At 36.6% G+C, this 25,739-nt stretch overlaps 3 protein-coding genes across 5 annotated transcripts in view; 1 reads left to right on the top strand and 2 right to left on the bottom strand.

Moving 5' to 3' along the window:
• Positions 1–1,940: 1,940 nt before the first annotated feature.
• On the bottom strand, positions 1,941–6,051 carry LOC129422515 (proteinase-activated receptor 4-like). The gene is made up of 3 exons (XM_055178494.2): positions 5,985–6,051; positions 5,682–5,791; positions 1,941–3,519 (listed from the first exon to the last, which is right to left on the bottom strand). Exons 2-3 carry the CDS (start codon positions 5,779–5,781, stop codon positions 2,609–2,611), a joined length of 1,011 nt encoding a protein of 336 aa, XP_055034469.2. The 5' UTR covers positions 5,782–5,791; positions 5,985–6,051; the 3' UTR covers positions 1,941–2,608.
• Positions 6,052–9,017: 2,966 nt separating this feature from the next.
• LOC141350096 (proteinase-activated receptor 4-like) lies at positions 9,018–10,609 on the bottom strand. The gene has a single exon (XM_073854584.1). It carries the CDS (start codon positions 10,607–10,609, stop codon positions 9,677–9,679), a length of 933 nt encoding a protein of 310 aa, XP_073710685.1. The 3' UTR covers positions 9,018–9,676.
• Positions 10,610–19,364: 8,755 nt separating this feature from the next.
• The window catches only part of rnf130 (ring finger protein 130), a 50,766-nt gene continuing 44,391 nt past the window's right edge, over positions 19,365–25,739 (top strand). For 2 of the 3 annotated variants that reach the window (XM_073854332.1, XM_073854333.1), the window contains exons 1-2: positions 19,365–19,524; positions 19,899–20,319. In XM_073854332.1, the coding sequence (XP_073710433.1) occupies positions 20,046–20,319 (274 nt within the window). In that variant the 5' untranslated portion in view covers positions 19,365–19,524; positions 19,899–20,045. The remainder of the gene's footprint in view (positions 19,525–19,898; positions 20,320–25,739) is intronic. The other variant, XM_073854334.1, reaches the window with a different exon arrangement.

Here is a 25,739-nt window from a genome sequence, read left to right as displayed (position 1 = left end):
CAGCCTAACAAAGATTCATTGTTTATCCAAAAAGCTATTTTGAATCTTCAAAAGTGTCAGGAGGGGATTCAGCCTCATTATACCCTGTAAACAATGAATCAACATTTATAAGTGCAGCACTCATGATTCTGAAATGTTAGATTATTTTATTTACCATAGAAATGAAATCAGCATCATCTAAAACCTCTAAAACCACTCACATATTGTAGAAATTGGCCATTTAGTGCAAAATATGTGGTCAAAATGGACGATTAAGCTAATATTGCTAATTATGCAAATTATGCAAATTGCTCAACATATGCAAATTAGCATCCGGTAGTTTCTGTATGCTGGGGACCCATACTTCACATTTCTGCAATAAAACTTTGGTGTACTCAACATTTCCGGGTTCACCTAGTTGGCTACTAGACTATCAGTGAAAAGGTGTGCTTTCGGCACTGCGCACATAGGATTGTGGGTGATTTCAGAGCGAAAGCCCACCGAGGAAAGATTGATGCATGTGTCTTTAATGTGGAAAACCAACTGAACAAATGTAATGTTGCCTGTCAAAACCCAATTTAAGTCATTTTTTTGGGATTGACAGTTTTCTAAATAAAATCATCCTACATAATATAAAGAACCTTCTGTGAAAAATAATTTTGATATCTTTCAAATTGACTAAGGTCATGTCAAAGATTAAAATTTATGTGAAATCAATGATTGTAATTAATTGGATAATAATTAGATTATAAAACTTCAGCCTGTATTTCACAGACAAATTTTTAGTATCATGGATTCATTCTGCTACTGCCCAGAAAGACAGAATTAGTATTATATTTAAATACAATATTTAATGTTTCCCCTCATTTATGTTTTCATTAAATGTTTTATAGTGGTGTATTTCTTAGAAAAGTCGTGCTAACTCTCCAGTACCTACAATGGTACAAAGTTTTGCGGTTCTAAATAAGTTAAATCTTATGTCTTATCTTACATCTGTGCTAGTCTGTGCATGCCTACATTTGCACGCATGTATATGAAAAGCATCATTGAGGAAGTAAGCAGCTGCTTCACTGTTTGCTTGTTTTCATTTGTTTACATGCTTATAAACAAGACTAGCCTAACCATTTTTATGTCCACTTTTTAAATTTTGAAAGAATATACACCTTAGTAATTTAAGGATTTTAAAAACAGTGTTATTATAACAGTAAGAGAATTGTCCAAAATGTCACAGCCATACTGCACAAAAACAAAAACAGAAAGTGATATGTTAATATTGAGAGGAAATGAAATAGTGTTGTAACAATGTTTGGAAGTTGTTTAAACAAAAAAAATCTAAGTGTTGATTGATCTGAACAAATTGGTTAATTAATTCAACCTATTTTAAGTTTTGACTTGTGATAAGTAAGTGAACATGATTTTATGCTCACTGGTTTTCTGTATAATGCTAATAATAAGACAGGGCTGAACCATAGGATGTGTCTGTCATGGACATCATTGGTTTTAGTGGGCCAAACTAAATATGTGGTTTATGTAATGTGTTTTATTTTTTTAATTATTATTCATTAATTACCGTTTTGAATATTATCCATGCTCTTTCCTCAATTCTGTTATATTAAGGTGTGTAGGTATGAAGGCTCCACTAGAGGTCAGTATTGGTTACTAAATGGAAGTTTAGGCAGAGCATTAACAGTCTTGTACTCTTAATCAAGGACTTTTTTATTGTGTATTTTATTTATCATACTACAATAACAATCAATCCTTTCCAATATAGATTTTCTATAGTTCCGGATTCCTGTATGTACATAGACTGAGTAAAGTTCATAGCAAAAGAAATATTTTAATTACATTTATTTAATCATTGCGAAAAATGTATACATGTTGGTTAAGTCATACACTTCTATTTAATGTTTTCCTTCATTTGTCAAAGCAAATTTATTTATAGAGCACATTTCCTACACAGTAAAAATTGGTGATTAACAAAACCATGATTTTCAGACAGGGCTTATAGTCCCAGACTAAAGTGCATGTTTGAGCTGCCTTAATTAAAAAAAAAAAAAAAAACATTGCACTGACATATCTTGACATATATCAGTGGCATTGTTTTGTCTCAAGATGTACACCAGAATTGTTTTTTGTAATATTTGTTTGTAAAAAACTTCTTAAATGTTCTAATATAACTGAGGCCTTCTGAATTAATTTAAACCCTGTCTGGGAAACCGCCATGGACAAAAGGGAAATGAAAATAAACGCAACAAACAACTTACTGTTAAAATAATTTCTAAACACATCACTGCAAATTTGTCTAACACCTGATTTAATCATCATTATCAGGGAGCTCTATAAACATTAAATGTTAAATACAAAGAACATTGATTTGAAATAATCGATCACAGCACTGCTGCTTCAGATGTACCTTAAAGGGAATGAAATGAAAATTCTGTCATTATTTACTCACTTTGATGTTGATACAAACCTGTACAATTTTTTTTGTTCTGATGAACATGAAGGAAGATATTTTGAGGAATGTTTATAACTATACTGTTTGTGAGCCCCATCCACTTCCACAGTATTCTTTTTTCGGAAATGGGGCTCATAATCGGTTTTATAAAATCATCGAAATCATACCGATTCATTTTTTTAAATTACATCTCTTCCTGAAGTCTTTAGATGAATAGTACAAAATGAAGGGATCAATGCAGCTGTTAAAGGTACTGAGAGACAAACTGATCAGGTATGGAGTGTAAAGATCATTATTAATAAAGTCTGATTTTGAGTAATGCAACAGTAGAAGAATGTTGCTTGGCAAAAAACAAACCACAAACACTATCAACATCAACACAGACACTCTTACAGCGTAGGCATAATGTTGCCCTTTACCTATAAGAGTACGTAGGATGGAAACATAACTAAACACCACTACAAGCAATGGAAGCAGGAAAAAGATTGAGAAGAGGGCAATAAAATAAGGCAGAAAGAAGTTTTCCTGTTCATCTGGTGGAAGAGCATCATGGCAGGTTGTTATAGAAAGGTCCTTTATTTTATAAGATTGTTTGGAGACTAATAAGGGCACAGCTGATGCTGCAACTACTACCCAAACCAATACGCTCATACATGCAGAATTCCTGTTACTGCGGAACGACTTGGCACTAAGAGGATGAACTACAGCTACATAGCGATCCACTGCAATAAGTGCCAGACAAACCATTGAACCATACATGTTTCCATAGAATAGTGCAATCACAATACGACAGAATGGTTCACCAAAAGTCCAGTCATTGCCCCGGAAGTGATAAACAATGCGGAAGGGGAACACAAGCAGAAACAGAAGATCACAGATGGTGAGGTTGATCAGCAGGATGGTGGAAGGGAGCTTCTTGGTTCTGAAGAGCAGCACGCAGAGGGCAAGCGAGTTGGCAGGAAACCCAATGATGAAGGCCAGGAGGCAGAGGAGAGGAACCAGCAATACTATGACATTACTTTTTATCTGCTTCTTTTGCTTATCCAGTGATGTATGATTAACCAGTGCAAGGCTTCGCCCCCCTGCGAACAAAGATTTGTAAATGTCATGATAATTTACTTTTATTAAAAGGATACTTCAGCAAATAAAGAAAATTACCCCATTATTTACTGAACCTCAAACCATCCTCAATGTATATGATTATCTTTTATCAGACGTTTTTGCTAACAGTTTAATTTTACCTAATGTTTTGTAAACAAATCATTAATGATCCCCATTGACTTCCATAGTATTCTTTTTTCTACTGTGGAAGTGAATGGGGCTCATTAAAGGTTTGGTTACAAACATTCCTCAAAATATCTTCCTTCGTGTTCTTCAGAACAAAGAAATTTAGTGAGAAAATTATGACAATTTTTATTTTTGGGTGAACTATCCCTTTAAATTGCCCTATTTTCACCCACTACAAAACATACCAAAACTTATTTTTTAGGAATTAAGATATATCTTAAAAACATTTTGAGATGTTATGAAAATAAACTGAAATGCATTTGACATACTTTCTCGCATTACAAAAATGTATACACTTGAAGTTAACTTGTACTTATATTTCATACAAAGATGGGTTCAAATGTATTACAAATGGTACCTAAACACATTTTTAAATTACATTTTAGCATATTTCATATTAATGTAATAAAGAACAAAAAAATGTAGGCTATATTAAGTACAGAATTAGTACATGAAAATAGAGCACTTTAAGTAGATTATGGAATTGTACTTGAGCTTACTGTACACATACAGTATTGCAGAAGGGCAATAATAATGAAATGCATCTCTATTAAATTAATTTCAGGAAGCCTCGAGTACTTTTCCTAGTTTCAGGTATAAGCTTCTGGTTGCAAATCTGTTGGAGTTTTTGACTGAATCAATAATAATTTAGAACGAATTTGGCTTTATTCCCCAATATTAGCTCTCAGTGTCTTTGATCAAAGGCAAAGATTTCGTCCAGTAATCGTAAAATCAAAATGCTTAAAAATTGGTTATATCTACCGCATTTATCGGATCTTGCTTATCCAACTTCCATTCCGTTAAATCCATGTTCGTAACAAACATGCTTGCAGTGGGATAAAATCATTTAACCAGAAACAACTTCTTTCTGATTGCCTGGTAGGATGCATTAATATGTGTGTACGAGGAGAGGCGCTGCAAGTAACGACAAGTGGATGACATCAGAGTAACATGTAGTACTCTGATGTCAATTGCTTGTCAGTTCTTGCGGCACTGCGTAAAGTTGAGCACACTTAAAAAACTCAAAGCAGAACTGCCCTGCGTATGCCTGCGCCTCGTCCATTAATTGTATGTAGAAGTACTGTGCAAGGTGTGGCGTGTGAACTGACTGAAAAGCGTGTGTCTCACGTGAGACTTGAGAGCCCTGACTATCGTCGGTCTCACGGTTATATGAAAACTGCTATCACACCCCTAGTTATGAGTAACCAAAATGCAATGCATGTTAGCATTCAGGAAACTAACATGGTCTATATATATGTGAAGGTTAGGCCTATATATAAATAGAAATCTTATCTTGATGCTCTGTTATGGTTGCAGGTCACTAGAGGCCTGGTTCTGCATTTGCATGTTGTGCTTGTTGATTTTACATTCATGAAATATAATTGTGTCTGATCTGTCTCAGGCACTTCACAATGATTGGTTGAACACTTTAATGTATTACATATACCATAAAATATAAAAATCTTATAAATATATGATTAAAAGCATGCAATATTTTTTTCAGAAACATTTTTTGTCATAAAGTCTCTTTATATCCTCAACCACTGCCCACTGATTGTTCTCAGCATGTACACTTTTTAGCGTAAATTTTCTTTTTTGCAAAAACGTTTGTAGATCATGCACAGTGTTTTTACCCTTAAAGGGAAAGTAATTCTGTCATCATAGTAATTATCTCATGTTGTTAAAAACACTGTATATATTTCTTTGTTGTGATGAACACAAAGGAACATATTTTGAGAAATGTTTGTAACCAAACCGTTTGTAGACCCCATTGACTTACATTCTTTTTCATACTATTGGTTACAAACATTCCTCAAAATATCTCCCTTCGTGTTCATCAGAACAAAGAAATTTATACAGGTTTGTAAAAACATGAGAGTGAGAAAATGATGACATGAATTTTCATGTAGATGTTAAACTTAAAGCTAACAGTAATGCCAAAAACTAAAGTACATACTGCCAGTGTTGTTGGAGCCTGTCTTCTCTGAAGCTGAAGAAATGTGCAGGAGGACAATGAGGAGGAGATGAAGAAAGATCACTCGAGAAATGACAAACATTGCAATGGTGCTGAAAACAATAAATAATAGCAGTCAATAACAGTAAAAAACATGTTTGTTTTAAAACTAGCTCTAAATTTGTTTTGCAGCCTGTATACTGTTTAGTTTTCTAGTGATAGTTTAAAGTTCACCATATATAATACAAAGTCCCTGCCTAAAATAACATACAACAGATTAAAAGAGTAAGTGGTTTATTCTTCTACCTGGTGTGATGTTTGTTGCCCTGATCTCATGAACTTAGACCATTGAATAAGACTCTTCGTTCTGTTCATCTGTGAGGAAGTGGGCAGCTGCTTCAACACAAATTGAACAAATGCTATAGGAGGGGTTAAAAAAATATATCCTTTATAATATTCTGACAATACAGCAACTGAATTAAATGCAAAAATCATTTTCATGAAGGAATTATTTTTCATACATTTCTGGCCAAAAACTGTTCCTCTCAGAGAATGGTGCTGATTAAACATGCTAGAATGTGTTTGTAAACCACTGCATTTTATGACAAAATTTAAAAGTTGAAAATGGAATTGTTTGACTCAAGCCTCAGATAATTGAATGCTTATTATTAATTTTGAATATTAAAAATGATATAAAAAATATCTACTTTTATATCTCTGGACCAGTATGTGAAGCTGTGACGTAGCCTCCCAAATTTAGTGCCAATACACAAAGGTTTTTGCAAAAAAACAGCGTCATTCATTTTGTCGTCCAAAAGAGAAAAAGAGTCGTACAAAAACGATTTGTTGAACTTTTGAGTGTCTCTAGGTGTAACATGCATGTTGGAACATGGAGTCATAATGTGCATTTGAATCGACCAATTATTAAAGGAAAAAAATGCTTTTCAAACGTATGAGTGAAAAGTTATGAGCATAATAATAAGTGAAATTGACCATTCGCTGAGCCACGCCCGAAAACTGCCACGGGCCAATCGTGGTTTAGCAACCATAACTAGGTGCGGGGATCTGACAAGCTTTCGAGCAAGAGAAACATACCGAAGTGTTGGGAATATGGATTGTGAAAATCTGACACCCGGTATCCTAAGAGTTTGGGGGGTGATTTTTTTCTCTTCCCAAAACTTGAAACCCAAGTGGAGAAAGGTCAGACGTGGATCAAGCAGTGTGGAATTCACAACTAAATAGTGACAGGATTAACAAAAAACATACGTCTGCACCAATGTAAGACACGCTAATGTTAGCTGGCTAGCTAACTAGCCTACATCAGGCAGTTCTTTGTTAATGCATATATTTAAACATAAAATAAGATTATGGCAAGACGGAGGCTGACTGACATACTTTAAAGGGGACATTTCACAAGATTTTTTTAAGATGTCACATAAATCTTTGGTGTCCTCAGAGTACGTATGTAAAGTTCTTGTTTAAAATACCATATAGATAATTTATTATAGCATGTTAAAATTGGCACTTTGGAGGTGTGAACACATTTTTGTGTCTTTTTGTTCACACCTCCAAAGTGCCAATTTTAACATGCTATAATAAATTTGATAGAAGCACTGGAGACCCAATTATAGCACTTAAACATGGAAAAGTCAGATTTTCATGATATGTCCCCTTTACAAATTTTTTTTAGCATTTTGTTAATACATAGCCTACCCCTGAGTACCCCAATCTGATGGCGGCTCTCACGGGGTTAGTTCTATGGGAGAATATTATCATTGCAAAGCTGATGTCTTGTGTTTATTATACTGTTTGATTTATAATTATCAGATTATTTTAACAAATTTCACTTACCCTGCTGTGCATGAACAAAGCTGTTCCTCAATTTGTCCATTTGAATGGTCAGCGTATGAGGCGGCTGCTGCTTGCGCTGAGACCTATACGTTATAGGCTTAAGCTTCAATTTTGTTTAAATGATTCTCTAATTGGTTGCATATTATGTGGTGGATATATCCATCTAATGCATACTGCAGTCCCTTGTGTCTCAGATATTTCACCTGGATGTTTGCCAAAAATGACTTATTATCTCCATGGGAATGTCTGACAACTGTGCATACATACTGTAATAGACTTGCCAGGTCCAAAAGCTTGACAGGCGTAGCAACAGTAACTAAGGAGGGTGGGGCTTAGCAAGGGTCAATTTGAACTTGTGGTGCTGTTACAGGGTTTAAGATAGAGACCCAATTTTGTTTCTATCTTCCCCCCTTTATGCATAGGGTGTTTGGTTCATGCATTCTAGGGCTAAACCGTGAATTATATAACTTAATTGTTTCATATGTAGGATTACCCTAAATAAGAACACCCTATGCCCATAGTAAAAATACTGTAAAGCTGTAATAATAACAACTGCCAAAACACACATCTTATTGCTTTTAATGATGGTCCCCATAAGATTATTTCATAATAATAACAATTTGTGACTCAAATGGTTAATTCAGTCATTAACTGTAGTAAAATGGGCTGGGATAACAGTACCAGCGGTTAAATAGTCGAAAAGAAGGCCGGTTATTAGACCTGCAAAGGCTGATTTGATTGTGTTTTTTAAACACATACACAATATGTGCCTTTTCTACTACAATAAGTGTTGATTGATCTGAGTGTTGTCACATTGTAAAATGCACCATGAAGATAAAACAAATTGGTTAATGCAAGTCAATTCATCATACTTTAAGTTTTGACTTGTGATAAGTTAACATAAAGTACAGTATAAAAAGTTGAAATAGTTTAACCTTATTTGACAACTTAAAGTAACATAATAATATTTGTTAATTTGATATCATTTTAATGGTGCATTTTAATGAAGCAGGTGTAGGAACCGCTACTGGAATGCGCAATTGTTGGAATCGGGACAATTTATTGTGAAACGTGTATATGTGAACATGATATGCCCAGTGGTTTTCTGTATAATGCTACTATAATAATAAGACGCAGCTGAACCATAGGATGTGTCTGTGTTGGACATCATTGGTTTTAGTGGCCATAACTAAATATGTTTATGATAAAATATAATCTGTAATGGTTATTTCAAACTGGTTTATATATACTTATGGAAGCATCTGTAATGTGTTTTGTTTATTTATTAGTTAGCGTTTTGAATATTATCCATGCTCTTTCTCTTCAATTCTGTTATATTAAGGTGTGTGGTTTGAAGGTTCCACTAGAGATCAGTATTGGTTACTAAATGGAAGTTTAGGCAGAGCATTAACAGTCTTGTGCTCTTAATCAAGGACTTTTTATTGTGTATTTTATTTATCATACAACAATGACAATCAGATCATTTCCAATATAGATTTTCTATAGTTACGGTTACCTGTACTTGTACATAGACTGAGTAAAGTTCAAAGCAAAAAATATTCATTGCAAAAAATATTTTAATCACATTTTTTAAACATTGCAATTAATTTAAACATGTTGGTTAAGTCCTATACTTCTGTTCAATGTCTCCTTTCATTTGTCAAAGCAAATTTATTTATAGAGCACATTTCATACATAGTAAAAATTCAAGGTGATTAACAAAACCACGATATGTGGGAGATTTTGCGCTGACATATTCCCAGACTAAAATGCATGTTTGAGCTGCCTTAGTTTAAAAACACACTGACATATCTTAACATATATCAGTGTCATTGTTTTGTCTCAAGATGCACAGCAGTATTGTTTTTGTAATATTTGTTTGTAAAAACTTCTGAAATGTTCCAATATAACAGAGACCTCCTGGATTAACCTAAACCCTGTCCAGGAAACCACCATGACAAAACAGAAATGAAAACAAACGCATAAAACAATGTAATGTTAAAATAATTTCTAAACACAATGATTTAATCATTATTATCAGGGAGCTCTATAAATGTTAAATGTTAAATACAAAGAACAATGATTTGAAATAATCGATCGCAGCACTGCTGCTTCAAATGTACTTTTAAGAATAAAATCATTCTGTTTCACTTTTTTAAATTACATCTCTTCCTGAAGTTTTTAGACGAATAGTACAAAATGAAGGGATCAATGCAGCTGTTAAAGGTACTGAGAGACAAACTGATCAGGTATGGAACGTAAAGATCATTATTAATAAAGTCTGATTTTAAGTAATGCAACAGCAGAAGGATGTTGCTTGGCAAAAAACAAACCACAAACACTATCAACATCAACACAATCACTCTCACAGCGTAGGCATAATGTTGCCCTTTACCTATAAGGGTACGTAGGACAGAAACATAACTAAACACCACTACCAGCAATGGAAGCATGAAAAAGATTGAGAAGAGGGCAATAAAATAAGGCAGAAAAAAGTTTTCCTGTTCATCTGGTGGAAAAGCATCATGGCAGGTTGTTATAGGAGGTTCCTTTATTTTATAAGATTGTTTGGAGACTAATAAGGGCACAGCTGCTGTTGCAACCACCATCCAAACCAATACGCTCATACAGCCCAAATTCCTGTTATTGCGGAACGACTTGGCACCAAGAGGATGAACTACAGCTACATAGCGATCCACTGCAATAAGTGCCAAACACACCATTGAACCATACATGTTTCCATAGAATAGTGCAATCACAATACGACAGAATGATTCACCAAAAGTCCAGTCATTGCCCCGGAAGTGATAAACAATGCGGAAGGGGAACACAAGCAGAAACATGAGATCACAGATGGTGAGGTTGATCAGCAGGATGGTTGAAGGGAGCTTCTTGGTTCTGAAGAGCAGCACCCAGAAGGCAAGCGAGTTGGCAGGAAACCCAATGATGAAGGCCAGGAGGCAGAGAAGAGGAACCAGCAATACAATGACATTACTTTGTATCTGCTCCTTTTGCTCATCCGGAAATATATTATTAACCACTACAAGGCTTCGGCCCTCTGCAAACAGAGAATTGTACATTTCATTTCATGATAATTTTAATTTATTAAAGGCATACTCCAGTGAAAATTGAAAATTACCCCATGATTTACTCACCATAAAACTGTTCTCAATGTATATGATTATCTTTTATCAGGCGAACGCAATCAACGTTATTTTATAAAAAATCCTTGCTCATCCAAGCTTTAACATTAGTAAACAGGGACCAGGGAATGTCTGACTTTGAACCCAAAAATCTGCATCTATCCTTCACAGCTTTCACGGCATAGAGGAGCCGTATATGGTATGTGCAGTATGTGTAAAATAATGTATTTGTGTTAACCATAAACCAAATGTACACATTGCATTACACCAAAAAGATAATTTTAGCAACATAGTAGTGGCTTTTTAAGAATCTAGAATTTAGTCTTGAAAAATTCTCATTGTCACAGAAATAAACACAACAGTTCTCTTCATCAAACAGATGGCTTTGTGTTGATTCCAGGCCATTTCACAAGGTACGCAGCAACCGCAAGTGTTTAGTTCTTTAGGAGAAGTGCAAAAAGTGGCAAAACGGGGGCGGTTACAGAAGTGAAGCGTTGCTTCAAGCCTTGTGCACCCAAAATCCCATTCCTTTTATGGACACGGCACTTCATGGCAGGGGCCATTGAAGATACACACATTTGCACTAAATGCTGCACAAAACGCTTCCAGTACAGGGCCGGCGCCACGAGGGGGCGTGAGGGGGCGTCGCCCCCTCACCGGCACTTTCCCGCCCCCTTAGATCACCATTAATGTTGAATGGGATTTTAATGATACAATTTTATTTAAAAATCACATTTGCCTTGTGTATTGTCTTCCTAAAGTGAATTTAATAGTCTAATTATTTAACAAAACAAAAAAATCAAGTGTGCATGTATTCTGTTGTCTACCGTTACATTAATAAATACACGCCCACTCCATGGCTTGTTACACTTCAAGCGGCGCCACTAGAACTGTGAGGCGATGACGTAAAAGCGCCGCGAGAGCGAGACGAATTTACACTTTGCATGATTTCTCGAATCGTTCTCGCGGTACTTTGACGTCATCCGGCTGTCGGTTCTTGCAGCGCCGCATGGAGTTGAACAAGCCTTTTGTGTTGACGGGTTGACGCACGTCGACAATGACCCCGCGTTCTCAGTCTCAGCGGGAAATCAAGATGTTGAAGTGCGAAAGTATATCAAAAGTTACAGAAAGGAGTGGGAGAGTGACCCGGTCCTGCCCTGTAGCAATGGATATATGGAAAATAGCACTGCAAATTCTGCAAACCGGACTCCGGATTATCACACATCAATTAATGCCGTGGCGTGGATTATTACCGGAGCATTCAGATGCACAGAACCAAATGTTCGGCTGTCATGTCAATTCTGGCATGAACTTCAGCAGACTGTACATAGTTTTAAAAAGTTCAGATGTTTATGTTCTTCAGCATCCTTGCAAGTTAAAGTACAACCAACCTATTATTGTTCTGCATTTAACGTTAAAGGTAAGCATCTCTCTCTCACACACCTGTTTATCAGAAGTAAATACATGTATTAATAATAATAGATAAAAAACAGACATCGAATTTATAATTAACGAATAGGTATTTGAATTAGCCTATCCTAAAGCATAGCTAAATGTGTAAACGAGTTGTTGTCATTTTGCTATTGTGGTTCTCTATCTGCTGGTGTTTCGCTAGCTTATGGTGTCATTACTTGTGGCAGTTAAAATAACTACGTTAAATGATCAAATTGAACCAAAATTTAGATAAAATGTTGCGTTTGGACCGTTGTTGCGCTAGAAACCATTTGCAAACACTGTCCCCCACCATTACGTGAAAATTATTTGCACTACGGAAAGCAAACACAAAGTATTATTGCATTAACTAATTTCACCATGGACATTCGAAATGGAATAAAAAGAAACTACCTCTGGGTCTGAACTTCAAATGAGCAGTGTTGTGCTGTTAAAGGAACACGCCCACATTTTGGGAATTTAGCTTATTCACCGTATCCCCCAGAGTTAGATAAGTCCATACATACCTCTCTCATCTCCGTGCGTGCTGTAACTCTGTCTGACGCAGCCCCCGCTAGCTTAGCTTAGCACAAAGACTGGAAATGCATGGCTCCAGCTAGTATACTGCTCCCAATAAGTGACAAAATAACGCGATCATTTTCCTATTTATGTGTTGTGATTTGTATAGTCAAACCGTGTACAAATAACAAGGTGATATGAGACACAGCGATCTTATAACAGTATACATACTGAGAACTATATTCTCTGAAGACGAAGCACTGCCGCATGGGCGGAGTGATCTGCTCGCAGCACACGAGAAGCCCCTGGTGAGGAGCAGAGAGTTCGGTCAGAGTTGTGCAAATCACTCCGCCCATGCGGCAGTGCTTCGTCTTCAGAGAATATAGTTCTCAGTATGTATACTGTTATAAGATCGCTGTGTCTCATATCACCTTGTTATTTGTACACGGTTTGACTATACAAATCACAACACATAAATAGGAAAATGATCGCGTTATTTTGTCACTTATTGGGAGCAGTATACTAGCTGGAGCCATGCATTTCCAGTCTTTGTGCTAAGCTAAGCTAGCGGGGGCTGCGTCAGACAGAGTTACAGCACGCACGGAGATGAGAGAGGTATGTATGGACTTATCTAACTCTGGGGGATACGGTGAATAAGCTAAATTGCCAAAATGTGGGCGTGTTCCTTTAAGTAACGTTAGGTATGCTATGCTTTTTTGTTGTTGTATATAGTAAAAGTGTTCAGATCATGTACGTTGCTCACTATAGCTGTAGTTTTTGTGGTTGTATTCCAGAGATGTTTGTTTATAACACGTTAAAGCTTAAGGGACGTACCAAAGCTATATGTATTTTCTAGCTTGGGGAATTAAATGCATTTTGTGTGATCGCCCCCTCTGGTATTTAAGACGCCCCCTCATCAGCGCTCGGCTGGCGCCGGCACTGTTCCAGTACAAGACAAAAGCTGAAGCCGTGTACCATGTGAAACCGCCTTAAGACGCATGTCTCCCACAAATCTTAAACCCTAATTTTTCATAAAAATGCACTATACAAACTTAAACAGCTGTAATTTATGAACACTTTGGAAAGTTGGTCTTATGTGAAAGAAGTCACTTACAGAAGAAGACAGCAGATTATTGCTCAGTTGGAATAATACAAATATACCTTTTTCTAAAAGTTATTGAAGTTTAAAGGGACACTCCACTTTTTTGAAAATAAGCTAATTTTCCAGCTCCAATTAAACATTTGATTTTTGCCGTTTTGAAATCCATTCGGCTGATCTCCGGGTCTGGCGCTAGTACTTTTAGCATAGCTTAGCATAATTCATTGAATCTGATTAGACCATTAGCATCGCGCTAAAAATAACCAACGAGTTTTGATATTTTTCCTGTTTGGAACTTGACTCTTCTGTGGTTGCATCGTGTGCTGGGACTGACGGAGGATTGAGGGTTGCGATTTTTTAGGCGGATGTGGTTGGGAACTGTGCTCTCATTCTGGTGTAATAATCAATGACTTTGCTGCTTTAACATGGCTGCAGCAGGTGAATGATATTACGCAGCGCCTTTTTCTACACCAAAAAATGCCAGAGTTATATTCTTTTGAAGATGCACCTCAACTTTTTACCGCACACTCCCAAAAGGGGGGTGACAGTTAAGGGGTCTTTTAATGCTGATATAAGTCTCCAATGGACTCAATCTCAAGGTTTTTAATTAATGTCACAAGAATGTTGTGAAACCGTAAATTTCCATTGTCTGTGTTTGGTATAATAACACCTGCTAAATTTGCTTCTAATCAGACAAAGTTAGTCCTACCATCGACAAAGATTGAGAATGCATTTAAGATTGTTCAATAAATCTTTATTATATTTATCACTTCGTCTCCTGCTTGCTGCTTTTTCCTTTATCTCTGTATCTGCCTTGTGGTTGTTTTGAGTATTAACTCAAAACAGAGTTGATATTTGACTACAGATTTAGTAATTTTCCTATAATTTGCTGACAGGGAGAGATATCTAATAAAACTGGGCTCGAGTTAGATTTACTTCCAACATGCAGTTTTGCATATGAAAGTGGATTAGATGTTAAGAGACAAGCTGGAGTTAAGTAATACTACAGTTTTTCTCAGTCGCTTTGGTGCATTTCTCACATCACTATTTACATTTGCACAACAGTTAATGCAGCTCTCAAAACAATCAGTACAAACTGCAAAACCTAGTTGATAACCTGCAAAAGCATGTCACTTGCTCAAAATTGATAGGTCAGTCCTCAAAAGCAAGTATTCATCTCAATGAAAGTGTCAGTGTCATCAAAATGTAAAGTCCTGAGACATTTGTTTATGAACAAGATAGTCAAATGGCTTAGTCATGTTTTCATTATGACAGTTTACTCTATAATGTTTTCCAATGCAAAAAATGAATTACCTGAAAATGCAGAGAATTGTATGAAAGCAATTGATGCATGTCCAAAAGCATTTGCAATTTGTTCGAAGGAATGAGAAACTGCTACTATGATGTGCACAAATGTAAATAGTGATGTGAGAAATGCACCAAAGCGACGGGAAAACTGTAATATGAACATCGTATGAGTAACCAAAATACAATGCATGTGTGAAGATTATATGATTAGAAATCTTTTTTGATACTCTGGGTTGCTATGGTCAAGAGGCATGGGGTGTATTACAGAAACTCTCTTAGGTCTTATCTCTGCATCTGCGTGTTAAGTGCTTGTTGGTCTTACATTTATGAAATATAATTGTGTGTCTAGTCTGTCTCACACACTTCAAAATGATTGGCTGAACACTTTATTGTATTATACAACATGCATATACTATTTACTAATATTTAATATTTTTTCACAAACTTTTTATATATATATACACATACATCACTGGCCCATTTAAGTATTGTGAGCATCCTAAAATAGCCAATGATCTAAGTGTGTGTTTGTGTATATGCAAACACTACAAATGAGCATAAACTACAAATATATGGATGGATGGATGGATGGATGGATGGATGGAGAGAGAGAGAGAGAGAGAGAGAGAGAGAGAGATTTGTAGTTCATTCTCAATATTTTTTACACTCAAGTCAGAATGTAGTTGTTAAAATTAAAGCTAATATTAATGCCAAAAACTAAAGTACATACTGCCAGTGTTGTTGGAGCCTGTCTTCTCTGAAGCTGAAGAAATGTGCAGGAGGCCAATGAGGAGATGAAGAAAGATCACTCGAGAAACGACAAACATTGCAATGGTGCTGAAAACAATAAATAATAGCAGTCAATAACAGTTAAAAAACATTTTTGTTTTAGAACTAGCTCTAAATTTGTTTTGCAGCCTGTATACTGTTCAGTTTTGTAGTGATAGTTTGTAGTTCACCATACATAATACAAAGTCCCTGTCTAAAATAACATACAACAGATTTAAAGAGAAAGTGGTTTATTCTTTTACCTGGTGTGATGTTTTTGCCCTGATCTTGTGAGCTCAGATCAGTGATCAAGGCTCTTCGTTATGTTCCTCTCTTTGCATCTTTGAGGAAGTGAGTAGCTGATTCAACAAGGGCAAATTGGTCAAACAAATTGAAAAAATGCTCTAGGAGGAGTTCAAAAATATATAATTTAAAATGGTGGTTGTGCCATTATAGATCAGCATGAGCCAAAGACTTCTGATAATACAGCAACTGAATAAAATATGGAAATCATTTTGCCAAGCAACATTCACTTTCATTACTGGCCTAAAACTTGGATGGTCCTCTTAGAGAATGGTGCTGATAAACCATACGAGAATGTGTTTTTTTTCAAACCTCTGCATTTTATGACAAAATTCAAAATAGTTGAAAACCAAAACAGCCAAACAAGAAATAAATGGTATTCTTTGACTCAGCAAGCCTCATATAATTGAATGATTATGTTACCTCTAGCAGACATCATCAGGAAAGATAACATAAGTTTTCACTTCTCCTCTCATCCTAGCCAAACACACCAGTTCTGTAAACTAACAGACTGTTTTAGCGATATAAGTGACTGGATGGCACATAACTTCCTTATGCTAAACTTTAACAAGACAGAGATACTTATTGAACCGAATCGCTCAAAACAAAATATATCAGATTACAAGTTGCCCATAGCTGCACGGTGGTGCCATCTTCAAGAACTTAGGCGTGATGTTTGACCGCAATATATCCTACGATAGTCATATCTCCAATGTCCGCCACACAGCATTTTTCCATCCTAGAAATATTTCAAAAATACACCATATGCTGTCTACATCAGATGCAGATCCTCTAGAATAGACTTGTAACTTGTTACTCGGGGGATGTCATGCAAATCAGGTAAACAGGCTTCAGCTAGTTCAAAACGCCGCTGCTCGATCTAAGAAGTATGACAACATAAGCCCAATTCTGGCATCTTTACACTGACTACCAGTCAAATATCGCATACAATTTAAAATACTATTAATCACCTACAAAGCCTTAAATGGCCTAGAACCCCAGTTATCTTAGAGAATTAATATCAGAATACAATCCATTGTGTACACTGCAGTCGCAAAATTCTGGTCTTTTAACTATCCCTAGAATATCAAAGTGTCTAAAGGTGGTAGATGCTTTTCCTACTTAGCCCCTAGGCTCTGGAATGATTTGCCAACTGATATCCGAGAATCAGACACAGTCGATCACTTTAAATCTAAACTTAAGACTTTTTTCTTTAACAAAGCATTCACATAATTTTTTTAGTAAATGTACTTATCTCGCAATAGTGAGCCTGTACGGAACAAAGCATTCAGATAACTCGTCTGGGTAATATACTAATGCCGCAATAGCTAGCCTGTCTGGAACCGAGCATATATTAAAACACAACACTGTGTGACACTTGCATTGCATGCGAACGGCCCCTACGCTAATAGGATTTTGTTTCTCCAGCCCTGTCTCGTCCTCAAACCCGAGGACATTGAGACAAACAGACCCAGTTCCGGCTGCCGTGGAGGTCAACACACCACTGATCTACTGGCCATCCTTCAACGTGATGCCGGGCCGATGCCTGACCAACAACCACCGACGGAACCCGTTTAATCTCCTTATCACGAGTGCCTCATTTTCCTATTTTCTTAATGTTATTATAGGCCCGTTTTTGAAGAGCACCTGGATTTTTTATACATTATTTATATTTTTTGACCCAGGGAAGCATTCCTTTTTCTTTTTTCTAAATTTCTCAAAATATCTTCCTTTGTGTTTATCAGAACAAGAAATGTATACAAGGTTGTAACAAAATGAGGGTGAGTAATTGATGACAGAATTTTCATATTTGGGTGAACTATCCCTTTAAGTGGGTGCTTCTTGGCAAAAAAACTTCAATGACCTGCAATGAGGGTCTTAACTTATGCCGTTAACAAAAGGTCTGGCAATGCAAACCTATATTGACTTACCCTACATTGTCTCTAAAATGATTATAAATGTATATGAAGTTTAATGAGATGCACATTAAACCTGCAAACAAATGCACATAATGTAATACTTACATATAAAAATGGATATATGTGTTACCATATCTCGTGGTAATTTTATTATGAAAAACATAGAAGGAGAGATAATTACCATTTACTTTTATTGTATGTGATTTAACATGTGGCCACGCAACTGATGAGATGTTTATTGTAGTGTTTATGCATATTGAAACCACGTGATGGCGCCAAAGCACACTGAGTAATGATGCACGTGTCTTAAAAAAAAATGTTTTCTTATTTTCATTATACAATTATAGTTAAATGTGTTACTACAACTATAACGTTTATTTTAAAAGCCTGATCGATGTTTAAAATTATTGTAGCCTACATAATTTTTTCCACATGTAGTTAGTAAGAATTTACTTTGTACGGTTATTATTGCTAACATGCATATTATGAAACATTTGATACACATGCTTGTGGAGTTATAAATATAATGGTCTGATTTAATTAATAATAATAAAAATAATAATTTCACAAAACTAATGTAAGTCTTTTGTGAAAATTTACTGTATTTCTACATAAAATCATTCTACATAATGTAAAGAACACTCTGTAAAAATATAACAGTAATTTATTATAGACTGAATTTAATCGTGAGACTTAAATGAGACTTAGCCTAGATTTTACCGACAGTGTCAGATATTTTTATATTGTTTTATGGCGGTACAGTCTATATTTAATATGCATCACTGTAAAGCTGCTTAGCAGTAAAAGAAAATTGTGATGCGTCATAGAAATAAACTTGAATTGAATTAATACGCCAGCGTTATAGGCGAAGTTTGTGATCTCATTACAGAGCCAATCGCACAACTTTATAAACATATGTGTGTACAGATGCAGCCAGATGCATGTTTTATGGGGCATTTATGGTTTAAGAAAACTGTGTCAAATCACGACCCAGAGATGGCGAGAGAGAGTCGAGACGCATTTCGATATGATGGTGATGTGGCCCTCTTCCCTCCCACTGATCTGATCTCACTGGCCGTTTTTTATTCGGAAGGCTGCGGCCTGCAGAGGTCGCAGATGCAGGCTGCATACGTCATCAAGCCTGCTTTATTTAAGTTAACTGAACAGTACATTCGAAAGTCACGAGCATATTACAATAAATTAATATTAACTAAAAATATTAGTAAACTTTATCATTTTTAATATTCTGAAATAAGACAATCTTTATGACGTATGCAGCCTGCAAATGTGAACTCCGGAGGCTGCAGTCTTCCGATTGAGAAACCGACACTGTGCGAGAGACGCGCTGTTTCGCGCATGCGCACAAGCTAACGGTTCAGTGTTGAAGCTCGGAAAGCGACCAGACAGCAACACATCGGTTTGCTTATGGCAACCACATCGCGGTGAAACATCAAAACAAAGAGCAAGATTGATCTTAAACAATACATTGGGAAGCGACAGAGTAGGTACGATATCTTAAGCAATCGTTCCATGTACTGTTGTTGCATGCTTACATTTGTAAATGGTTTTTTTTGCGCGAACAAAGCGGTCCTGACAGCAGACGCGATATGTATTGCCATTTCACAGCATTGAAAAGCCATTGTACTTGTTGGTAGACCTGTAGACTATATCGCATTGCATTAAACAAAATCGTGTTGCGTGCTCAAAAGCCTGCAATTGCATGCATGAATGCGTGCACTCTGCCACAAGTCAAAATTTAATTTTGGCATACACACACATTTGCGGCGGTTATCTCCCAATGCACCCCCCAAATGTTATTTGACAGCATTGAAAAGGGTGTGGGGGTCTAAGTTACGCTTCTGATTATCTGTTCTTTTAGGCTTCTTCAGCAATGCACGGGCGCGACGCATGGCTCTCCTCGTGAACATTGAGGCTTCAGGAGAAGACGGTATGTTTACATGAGGGGTCGTGTCGAGACAGATCGTTAAAAGAAGCGCAGGGTTTAATAGGAAAGACATTGCCGAAGATGCTGAAGAGACTGGGCGCACCGGCGTCATGCAGCAGCTGTCTCCTCTTCCTTCTCGCCTTCCTCTCGCCCAGGTATACGCTGTCCATCGGTGCCGACAAAAATACGGTCAACAAGGATGATTATTTTAGCGCCACGGTGAACGCCACCGTTTTGGACAATAGAGGCAATCCTCAACAGATGGTCACCAAGAATGACGGGCGGTACGGACAGAACTCACCCAAAACAGAGGCGAAGGGGATTGTAATCGCACCTGCGGCTGTGAATGGGGCTGAGTCTGACTGTGTTTATTGGGCTATTGTGTATACATTTGATAGAATTGCCTTAAGCGTTGTTGGTGTATTGCAGGTTTTTACTTTGTCTATGCTGTTTTGTGAGGGATTTTAAGTATACTGTATGCTACATTTAGCAATGTTAATGTTGGAATGTTGGCGCATGTTGTTTGTTTGTTGTGATGGTGCTAGACATGATCATCTATTCCAAAATGACACAAATATTTCCCCCACCTGTTAAAAACAGCCAACTATGTTGTGTTGATTTAGAAATTAGTGTACTGTAGGTGGCTTCAAATGTGGTAATGGCTATACAGATTTTTGAGGACCTTAGATCTACCAATAGATTATGCTGTCAATGTGAAAATATTTCCTAATTGTTTTGAACTTAAATAGTTTTTTTTGGAGAAAAGGCTCATATGTATTGCTAGTAGCAATGTCATGCATTGCTAAGTTTTAAATATGGCACAGGATTGAAACATAGCAAACCTATCATTTTAGGCCGAAAAAATCCATCAATATTAATTATGATTAATTTATAACCCAACAATTGGGGTTGCCACTTTTTGACCCAACAGAGAGCCATTTTGACAAATAACTTGTATAATATGCAGTCCGAGATATGTGATCTGAAACTTCCTGTGATATTTGTTTCACATATCTGTTCAGTCATTTCCTCTGCTCTGCATATTGTAGACACGCAGAGAACCAAACAGTTGTTGAAATGAGAGCACAGTATGCAAAGATTTAAAAAAAAATCCAAATTCTTAGATTGGATACAGACATTGTTATTATTCTATCATTTTAGCTACCCATGTAACACTTTGTGTGTGAAAGGCCTTACGAATAATCAGATTCCCTTTCGGGACCAATTAGATTCGCTGTGGTTCATTCTCTCACATTGACTCAGTAAACAAAGCCGTTCCCCTAAACATGTACTTGCATAACCTCCCCTGAAAGGACCCTTCACCGCTGTGTGTTCTGTTCTGATAAGTCAGTGACGCGGTGGATAAGTTACATAGGTCTGCATTGCTTTGTTTGCAATAACAGTAACATCGTCCCTTACCCTCCTCTGCACTAAAGTATTTGATATCCCTTGTGTCCTAGAGTATGTGTGAGGTAGTCTGCATTTCATCAGCTTGCAGTGTTTTTTTAACCGAACTGTTGGGTTTGTCCTTTTTTGACCCAATCATGGGTTAAAATTAACCAAGAAAATGTCCAAATTGAAACATAGCAAACCTAGCATTTTAGGCCAAAAAAATCCATCAATATTAATTATGATTAATTTATAACCCAACAATTGGGTTGCCATTTTTTGACCCAACATTGGGTTAACAATAATCCAGCATTTTTTAGTGTGTGTTGCTCAGTTGCTTCACTCTAAAAATGGCTGGGATGTTTTTGACCCATAATGGGTGAATATTGGACATGCTGGGTTAAAATTACTAAATGCTGGTTTAAAATTACCTAATGTTGGGTTGTTGTTATGCAACCATGGGGTTTAATAATTCAGCAGTTGTGTTAAAATAACCCAGCATTTGGTCAATTTTAACCCAGCACTTGTTCTGTCCAATATTTACCCATTATGGGCCAAAAATAATCCAGCCATTTTTAGAGTGTTGGGATAATTGTATATGATTCTTGTTTAAATCTTTGTTTATATTTACTTTGATCACACATGAGTTATATTAACCGTAGTTGATCCATGCTTAGTATTTGTGATTTTGCTGAATCATTTGGTTTTTGCCATATCTGCATGTATTAAATGGCTTGAGGGAAGTACAGTATCCGTAATCATTTGCGGGTTGGCTTCCAGCTTTTGAGTGTGTATTTTTATATATTATGCTTTTTATATTCTGGTTCAGGTTACCGGATGCTCGAAAATTGGCAGAAATCTATAAGACTAAGATTCACTGTATATCAATTATGCTATAATATATATTTATTCACATACATAAAATGGCTGGGTTAAAATTGACCCAATGCTGGGTTGTTTTAACCCAACAGCTGGGTTATTATACCCCATGGTTGTGTAACAACAACCCAACATTGGGTCATTTTTAACCCAGCATGGGTTCTGTCCAATATTTACCCATTATGGGTCAAAAAAATAACCCAGCCCCAGTGTAGCCCCATTAGAATGTCAAACTTACCTCTTTACTAAAGGGTTCTTGTTGATTGTAAAGATTTGTCTGTTTGTGTTCATGTCCCATTTTTGTTAAGTTTTGCAGGGAGTTTGTGTCTCTTGCAGGGAGTTTGTGTCTCTCATTGTCCTACTTTTTAGTTAACATGCTGTTCCAGTTAACCTAGTATGCTGAAGTGACCTGAGGCAGCTGTCTGACCTACTGGTCATTAATGCCAGTGAACCCGGTGAAGGCCATCAATCCTAATCCAGTCAAGTGCTGGAACAGGGACACTGCGCCATGTATTTCATTTGAAATTCGTTCTCAAGGACATTAGTAAATCCTTTCCCCACATATCCAGTGTGAGAAAATACTACCACCAAGAAGCCGAAGGAGACATTCTGTGATTTAGAAGTATGTGAGTCTCCAGTAGATTCAAATCCAAAATGGATTGTTTTGAGTTATTTTATCACCACCTCAGTTGCACTGGACATTTTCTGAGGCAGGGGAATTATTTTCCCCAATGTTGTTTAAAAAGAGACCCAAGCATTACCATTTCCTCTTTTTCTCTAATCACTAAAATATCATGGTGTTGTCTCTGCACTTGAAGGAAATAACACTAAAGTGGGTGTATATGTAATTTTACAATTGTAGCAAGACCAGACTATTGAAAGTAAGACTCTGTGGTATTTTCAGTGTAGTAGCAATTAATGTATAGGGGCAGTAACAAGCTTATTTAAATTTAAATACACACTTGTTGTAAGTGTTTACCTGTCGCACTTGTGTGTGATTACGAGAGCATTAAAATGTTTCAACAGTGTCTCTGATTTAAAGTTGGGTAACATTTCCACAAGGGTCGTTGAAATGTCAAATCGGGACTTTTGGTTCTGAGTATTAGAGACAAGTCCCAGTTTTGAATCACCCTTGTAGTTATAGCACTTTCAAACTGTCTATCTTTAATTGATATGTGTGATTTTGCATCGCACATATATAGATACAGTTTGCAGTATGTATAGGTTATATATTTTTATACATAATTTGAAAAGTCTGTGTAAAGTCCGATATTAAATGTGTTTTCTCAGGTTGTAACACCATAGAGTAATGTGCTACTATTAACCACCCAGCCAAATTTAAAAGAAAAAATACAGCAAGTAAATAAAAAAGTTCCTGCTATCAAACGCTGGGGGCGTGCCCACTGTCTGCACTGAAACCACGCCCACTTTGTAGGAAAGCTGACATCTCTCCTAATTTAGAGAGTAATTACTATTAGAAAGTACTGCTACAACCTAAATGGATGCTTACGACGCTCCGTGGCTCCAGTGCGTCATAGAAAGAATCCTGAAATGGAAACTGTTTAACTTCACCATTCAGTACTACATAGTTCAAAGTCTTTGTAATGTGTTTCTTTGTAATGTGTTTAAGCAATACATTTTAATCATTTTTTTTAACATAAGGCTTTGTAGAAAGCAACTGCAATACTTGTCAAATCACTATCAACTCATGGGGTTTATCATGAAACATAACATTAAGTCATTGTAAGGCTTTGTGGGTCTGTCTTACAGAAAAAATAAACAAGCAGCTCATTACTTCCTGTTGGAATTTTTCAAGATTGTTTCCTCTGGAGACGTCACTGTTTTCGTCTGTACCTCTGTGTTTATCTCTCCTCCTGCCTCACAGATGCCTTACTAGTGGCTCATCAGTCTAAACATTGAGGCAAGCACAAAAATTCTCTCGTTCTCTGTTAACCACATACAAAGAGATAGAGAGAAAGAAAGAGAGAGTGAGAATAAGAGAGTGCAGGGCTTTGTGACTCACCGTTTTCCTTCTCTGCTTAATTCTCTGTTTTCCCCAGCAGCTGCTGCTGTCATTATAGGGGTCTGACAACATAAAAAAACACACTTAGCTAATGGGCAGTGAGACAGAAAACCACCTGCCAATAGAAATGCAAAAAGGTAATATAGCGGCCAGTTAAAAGTCAGAGTAGCAAAGCGCCCGGATTGCATCGAACATGAAACATCACGCCAAACAAATAGCGGCCTGACCCAGAAATGTTGCCGGTTGTAGGTGATGATTATTAGTTATGATAAGCATCCTATTGCATGTTTACCAGCGTGTAGTGATTTATGATGCTTGACTCAGCCCAAATGGCAGTAAATGACCCTGACATAAGGGATAATAGATCACTCCAGGCACAGGACGTAACATGTTGACCAATGAGCAAGTGATAGAAGGGTCCATTTTTGTATTTGGTAAGCGCACTTAAAGTTAAAGGTAATTTGACGATAATGAGGGTTTATTTATTTAGCAGATGCTTTTATCCAATGCGACATTGGAGTGAAAATACAAGCAAAAGCAATTAATCCAAGAACATAAAACAATTAACAACTATACAGCATTGCTACGCTCAAGCAGTACAGCATAAGGGGCAAAGGTGTACGAGTACAGAAAATATTTTTATTGCAATAAGTTGACTAGTCGTATGAAATGGTGTGTCATTTGTAAGGATGCAATGAGTTTCATGCAGTGGTTATGGGAGAGAAAATTTATTGAAGTACCTACGATAGTTTCAAACTGAATCTTTATCAAAGATGCCAAAGTGTGCATTAATACGATATGTTAGTAAGTTGTTCTCTGATATCTACAAAGAAGGTATGTGACTTTATTAAGTGCAAAATTATCTAGTAATGGTTTTACATGTCTATTGCAACCCTAAGATTTTTCCCTAAAATGAAATCGTCTGTATTACCTTATTTGGAAGGGTCATGAATAGTAATGTTAAAGGGGACATATCATGTTTAATTGCTATAATTGGGTCCCCAGTGCTTCTATCAACCTATAAAATGTAAAAAAGATCAAACTTAATCTGCACTATCCAACCACGACACTGCCGTTTAGTGCTGCAGAGAACAGCTCATTTGCATTTAAAAGAACACACCCGAAACGGCACATTTTTCCTCACATCTACAAAGTGGCAATTTTAACATGCTATAATAAATTATCTGTGTGGTATTTTGAGCTAAAACTTCACATACATACTTTGGAGAAACCAAAGATTTATTTGACATCTTAAAAAAAGTCTTGTGAAATGTCCCTTTTAAGCTCTGCTCTGATTGGCTGTTTCACAGCAAGGCTCATGAGGCTCATGTCAGTAGCTCACATCAAGTAAACATGTTTGAGCCTGTATCAGACCAATTGTTCGGAGATTGGAGTTGGATGTTTCTGAGTGATAAGTTGTGTTTTTCAGCATGGACCTGCAAAACGTAGCTGTAACGTCAATAGTAGAACTTCAGCCTAAACGT

This window comes from Misgurnus anguillicaudatus, chromosome 16 (genome assembly GCF_027580225.2).
Source record: "Misgurnus anguillicaudatus chromosome 16, ASM2758022v2, whole genome shotgun sequence".
Classification (NCBI taxonomy): Eukaryota; Metazoa; Chordata; class Actinopteri; order Cypriniformes; family Cobitidae; genus Misgurnus; species Misgurnus anguillicaudatus.
The sequence above is the reverse complement of the archived record's forward strand: the minus strand, read 5'-3'. Positions and strand labels throughout refer to the sequence as shown.